Raw genomic sequence first — 5,881 nt, forward strand, 5'->3', positions numbered from 1 at the left:
TTCACCTTATATTAGCATTCTAATTTCATATTAGTATTTTTTAAACTCATTTACCTTTCGTTGAATGTTTTAAAAATATAGGGATCAAAATCAACCAATTAAAAATTGGAAGATCAAAATTGCCCAAACACTATACTACAAGGGTTTAAATAAGTAATTTTTTTGAATGAAAACCATTTCATTCCACACTTAATTTTAACTAAAATTAGTTTTACAAAATCAAGGTTAATTAAAATCAGGTTCATAAACACTCATGCGGTTTTTTAAGTTATATTGAAGAATACTCCAAAACAAAATGTAAAAAAGATTGAATAATTTTTTAGATAAATTTTGTAATTTTTCCTTTTCTGCCATTTTCTTTCATTTAATTTTTCTCATCAAATAAACAATGGGTAAATCAAACAATCAAGGGATGTAATGTAACACTGTATTATTAATTGTACAGCTGCACTGCCGCAACTCAAAGTGATTGGGACACAAATTGCCAATTGTACAATACATAAACTTCTTCCTTCCATTAAAAAAAACTAAGCCGAATCCTTGACCCTGAGACACTTGATTTTGAAATCGCAATTCTAAAAACGCGGTTGGTTTCTTTATTTCTCAACTTACACCCAAATAATTAATAAAAAACCACGGATTTTAAAAGTTTATAAATAAATAGCCTTACCTCTTTAAGTGTATTCTGCCGCGTTAAAAAGCTCTAAAAAAGTATTTAATATTAATAACTTATCAAGAATTTTTTAATATCAACTACTTTTTTTTTAAAGAATAATATCAACTACTTAAAAATCAGTTTAAACGTGATTGTTAAATAATTATTATAATTTTTTAACAAGTTATAATAATATAAAAAATTCATAATTAAATATCAATATTAAAATACACTATTAATATATTTTAATTAATTTTTAAAATGCTTATTATTTATTAATGATATTTGTATGTGCTAGCGCGCCATCATTTTTATCTATATTAATTAAAAGCTTAAATTTATTTTTAATACATGTAGCCCATTTTGATTTTACTATGTAAACTTCACATATTTAACTCTTAATTAAAAACAATGCATATTAACATACCTTGTTGACTAAGCAATTTTATGTCCCAGTAATTTTTTTTCCAACTAATTAATGTCTTTAGAACATTAAAGAGTTAAAAAAAATTATTTGTCCTAAAAATCAGAGAAAAACATAAAAAAAAGTAATAAAAAAACATAATCTTACGCTTTGTAATAAAAAAATTATTCTTTTTAGTTTCTTAATAAAAATTATTGGTTAGCATTTTTCCCCTCTCAAATAAACAAAATAAGAAACTCCCATTCCCAAACCCTAGCAAGTTCCAATTCCAACCACAAACTAAAAGAGGAAAAGAGCATAACATGGATTCTTTGAAGATGTTCAAAGGTTATGGCAAAGTAGAACACGAGCAACACCACCTTGAAGATCATTGTAACCCCAAACCCAAACCTAAATTCTCAAAACCCTTCATCGCCACAATTTCCATCTTCGCAATACTCTTCCTCACTCTCACCTTCGCCTTTGCCCTAGCATCCATCCTCCACCACACCAAGTCACAACAACAACTTCTGATCAACTTGGTCGAGTCGATCCGATTCGTTTGCAATGTCACGCGCTTCCCCAGTGCGTGCCTCCCTGCCATCCCACCCTCTGCCAACATCGCTAACCGTAAGCGATCCTCTCCCTCTCACTTTGTGCATCGCTCTAAGCGCTCCAGAGCCTCAATTCCATGCTCGAAACAAAGAATTCACGTGCGCTCGCCAACTGTAGGATTCATCTAGACGACGTGCTAGGTCGACTTAGCAACTCGCTGTTGGCCTGGGCGGCACTCACGGAGGTGACAATCTCCGACGTCCAGACCTGGGCGAGCATGGCGATGACGGACCAGGAGACGTGCCTTGACGGGCTGGAAGAGGTGGGTGATGTGGCAACAATGGAAGAGATGAAGAAAATAATGAAGAGGGCGAATGAGTACACTAGTAACAGTTTGGCTATTGTCGCTAATATTCACAACTTGTTACAACGATTCTACATGGCACTCCACTGAAGTTGAAGTTTTTGAATCGTTGTGTTATTTTTTATATGAATTTTGTGTGTATTATGGAGGTTGTGAATATGTGATTCTTAATTAATTGTATAATATGTATGTGGCTATACGAAAAATGTTGTATTGACCATTTTAATTAATTTCTCTAGCACGATATCCATGCTTCCTCCACACGGGTGATTCGGTTGCATTCATATGTTTTATAGACAAGTAAATAATGTAATACATATTCAATTTTGTTGCTTCTAAGTGTGACACCCTCTACCCCTCACATATATACTAATAGAGGAATAAAAATTTAAATATTAATTAAAAGTATTTTTAAATACAAGCCTTTCAAAGGGGTAAAAGACTCACATTTCCTTCCTTCTAAATCATATTCAAATTTGTCCAAATAAATAATAAAGTCATCTCGGCTCAAACAAGGTTGTCTAAGCTTCATACAATTGATATAGAACCTATATCCTAATGTCACATCCTATCAGAGTGTTGTGTTCCCATATCCTCTAGCATGAGGTTCTTCATAGTCATCCACCTATTCATCTGCTCCCCCGAATACAAAGTTCAAAATCATCACAGGATCCAAACACAAACAACACGCAGGGAGTGAGTTATCACATTCCTAACTATTGGAGAGAAACAAGATAACATGTAGGTATAAATATCATATAAACAAAATACAACTTACTTAAGCATCACTCACGTTATTTCACCACTTTGTCGCATAACATTACCTCGCAACACCACACATTTCATTTATTTTCACAACATTCACGTACTCAAGGATCAAAACACAATATCATCAAGTCAATCAATATCGATTAATACACAAGCGTTATGCAACATATACACTAAGACTCAATCCTATATGCAATATGATACCATGTCAGTGAAAAACCACGTCGGGCGCCTAGGAGTACATGACAAGACAAATCACACACTAGTAAGTCAGGTCACTCTCACTAGGTAAGATCATAGGGAGACCAGTCAGGGTCACGGTGTTTTGCGAGAATGCTCCAACGACATGGGATCAACATAGGCTTAAAGGAACACTTAAACCGGGTGACCCCCAAGGCCTACACTCCGAAGAGTCTGTCAGGGCCTCTCCCTCCTGATTCAGGTCCAACCCAGAAAACATTTTAGCACACAGACTCTATCTATGAACTGTACAAAACACACGACTCCTCAATTGTTCTCAAAATAGTTTTAACTCATTGCTCTTTACGGGTCTTAGCATTAACTCGTCGCCCTTAAAGAGACTTAACATTAACTCATCGCCCTTAAAGGATCTTAGCATTAACTCGTCGCCCTTGAAGGGTCTTAGCATTAACTCGTCGCCCTTAAAGGGACTTATAGTCGTGCGATTGTACAATCCATAGTGTACAACTCAATGCATACAACATCTCAATGCACACAACATCTCAATCACGTGCATACTTAGTTTATCACATACACTCGATCTCTATCACAATGGTATAATCTCAAAATAGCATGTTATCACACCTCATGAATCATATTCACTTCACCTATGAACTATGCAATACGCACAACTACTCAATTATTTTCAAAATCATTTTAACTCGTCGCAGTTGTGATTAAACTCGTCGGGTTCCCACAATGGACCCCATCACAATACTCATCGCGCAAAACTCGTCGCCTTTAAAGGGTCTTACAGTTGTGTGATTACACAATTCATAGCTCACAACACAATACACATCTCAATATACATGTATTCCATCATTCATCACATGTTCAATTCACCACATACTCAAAATTTGAATCATCATTTCATATCCACAATATAACAATTTATACAAAAGATTATCACAACCTAGGGACTAAAACCCCTAAAATAATATTACACAATAATATCAAAATCATAGGTCAAAATATACAAATACCAAGAGCACAATTTGTCAAGCAATTCTCATCAGAACAACAATATTTTATTTATAATAATAAAGGAAAAATTGCAATTTAATAAACATCCCAAAATAAAACCCCAATTTAATCCTTTAAGGATCCCTACACATGTTCTCACTAACCCCCAATTGTGAATAACTCATCCCTTACCTCTAAGCGGGCTCACGTGTCTTCCGACAGTGATAGAGACATCTCTAACAATTTCCTGAGATTCATCTGATTGCTTTGATAGGATTTCCAAACGTTAGAGAGAATGAGAAGGGATTGAAGCATCCATTTGTATTATTTTCATGAGATTCCTTTTTCTCCCTCCACGAATATTATCTCGCAAATCCCAACGGTGAAAGTGTGTACAATTGAATTTAGAACAACATATGCACATTTCATGAAAATCCAACCGTTAATGAAACCGAAATCGTAGTTTTACTGAGACTATTTTGGATTTCTACGGGAAAAGAGAAAGCTACGGTGCGAAGTGTATTTCTCTTAGCTCTGACAAGATTTTTCAATTCTCAACGGTGAGAATGCTCGGAAATGGGTTACGAACGTGGTGCTCAAATTGGACGACGATCCAGTGGTGAATGAGTCCGAGATCGTCGTTTTTCTGAGACAAGTCGGGTGGGCTACGGGAAAAGAAAGGGTTTTGGGGGAAGAGAAGGGGAAAAACGAAAATGAGGAAAAAAAAGAGGCACCCGTCAGTGTGAAAACTGACCTAACGCTATTTATAGCTAGGTTTAATCTATTTATTTATTTATTATTTTATAAAAACAAACTCTATTTTATTCTCTATCAAACAAATAAATAAAATATCATTTTTATTTTCTCTCAAATCATTATTTTAGTACACTTCTCTTTATTTATTCAATTATAAAAACCTTATCATAAAAATCTATTTATTTACAAATAAAAACTCCTTTTAAATTAGTCTACATAAAATGGGGTGTTACACTAAGGAGGGAGTCACATCGGGGGTGGAGGATCAAGTTAATTAGAATTTTTGTTGATAGAAATTAGAAATACAAGGTTACTTGTTATACAAGCAATTTTACCAGAATGCACAGTGAAGAACAATAAAGAGTATTAAACCAGAATGTGACCCACAAAGAGAATTGGTTCGGTATTTTAAGTGGACAACAACAGAAGAATGCAAGTATGTCTTTGAATGTGAATGGTAGGCTTCACTAAATTGCAGTTTGGTGCTAAATAAATGGGTGATGAATATTCGTACCTACATGACACAATATGCAAAGTCTCTTGTTATGTATGAAGGAATTCACTACTAGAAAAAATATTTTTTACGACATTGATTCAACATCAGTTGATAAAAAAACTGTCTTAAAAAGAAACGTGGTGACATTTTTTTTGTAAATAAATATAATCATTCTATAACAATTATGTGAAAATCGTCTTAAAAACTACTATTCTAAGATGGTGTGCAAAATCATCTTAGAATGATTGTCATTCTACGACGGTTTTTCGAAAACAATCTTAAAAGGCTGTCATTTTAAGACGATTTTACAAAACCATCTTAAAAGATTTTATGTTGTTTTCAAGACTCTTTGTATTCTTATTATCCCTCTCACTCTCTGTACTCAAGGCCACAAACTTCCTCGTCACCCACTCGCTTGCTCCGCTGTCTTTCCATCGCACAAGGTACTCCAAATTCTCACCTCTTCCTCTCTATTCAAGAATCTCCTACACCTCTGCGTACTCAAATAGCGTCCCTTCCAAAACCCTAATCACTCCTTTGAATCCTACACCGAAAAGGAGCACGATGCGGCCATCGGCATCCACAACGTAGATGTCGCGACCGTTGTTAGCTCCGAGCCAAGTCACGCGATGAAGAGGTACTCCATTCCAGTGGCGTCGTCTAAGGCTCTGCTTCGGATGA

The 5,881-nt window shown here is 34.9% G+C and overlaps 1 protein-coding gene across 1 annotated transcript; it reads left to right on the forward strand.

Moving 5' to 3' along the window:
- Positions 1 to 1,381: 1,381 nt before the first annotated feature.
- LOC114410820 (pectinesterase 1-like) lies at positions 1,382 to 1,801 on the forward strand. Its single transcript, XM_028374742.1, has one exon. It carries the CDS (start codon positions 1,382 to 1,384, stop codon positions 1,799 to 1,801), a length of 420 nt encoding a protein of 139 aa, XP_028230543.1.
- Positions 1,802 to 5,881: the final 4,080 nt, after the last annotated feature.

The sequence above is a fragment of the Glycine soja genome, chromosome 4 (assembly GCF_004193775.1).
Source record: "Glycine soja cultivar W05 chromosome 4, ASM419377v2, whole genome shotgun sequence".
Lineage (NCBI taxonomy): Eukaryota > Viridiplantae > Streptophyta > Magnoliopsida > Fabales > Fabaceae > Glycine > Glycine soja.

Excerpts from the sequence above, each read along its gene's own strand:
- LOC114410820 (XM_028374742.1), top strand. The coding sequence starts at position 1,382 with ATGGATTCTTTGAAGATGTTCAAAGGTTATGGCAAAGTAGAACACGAG.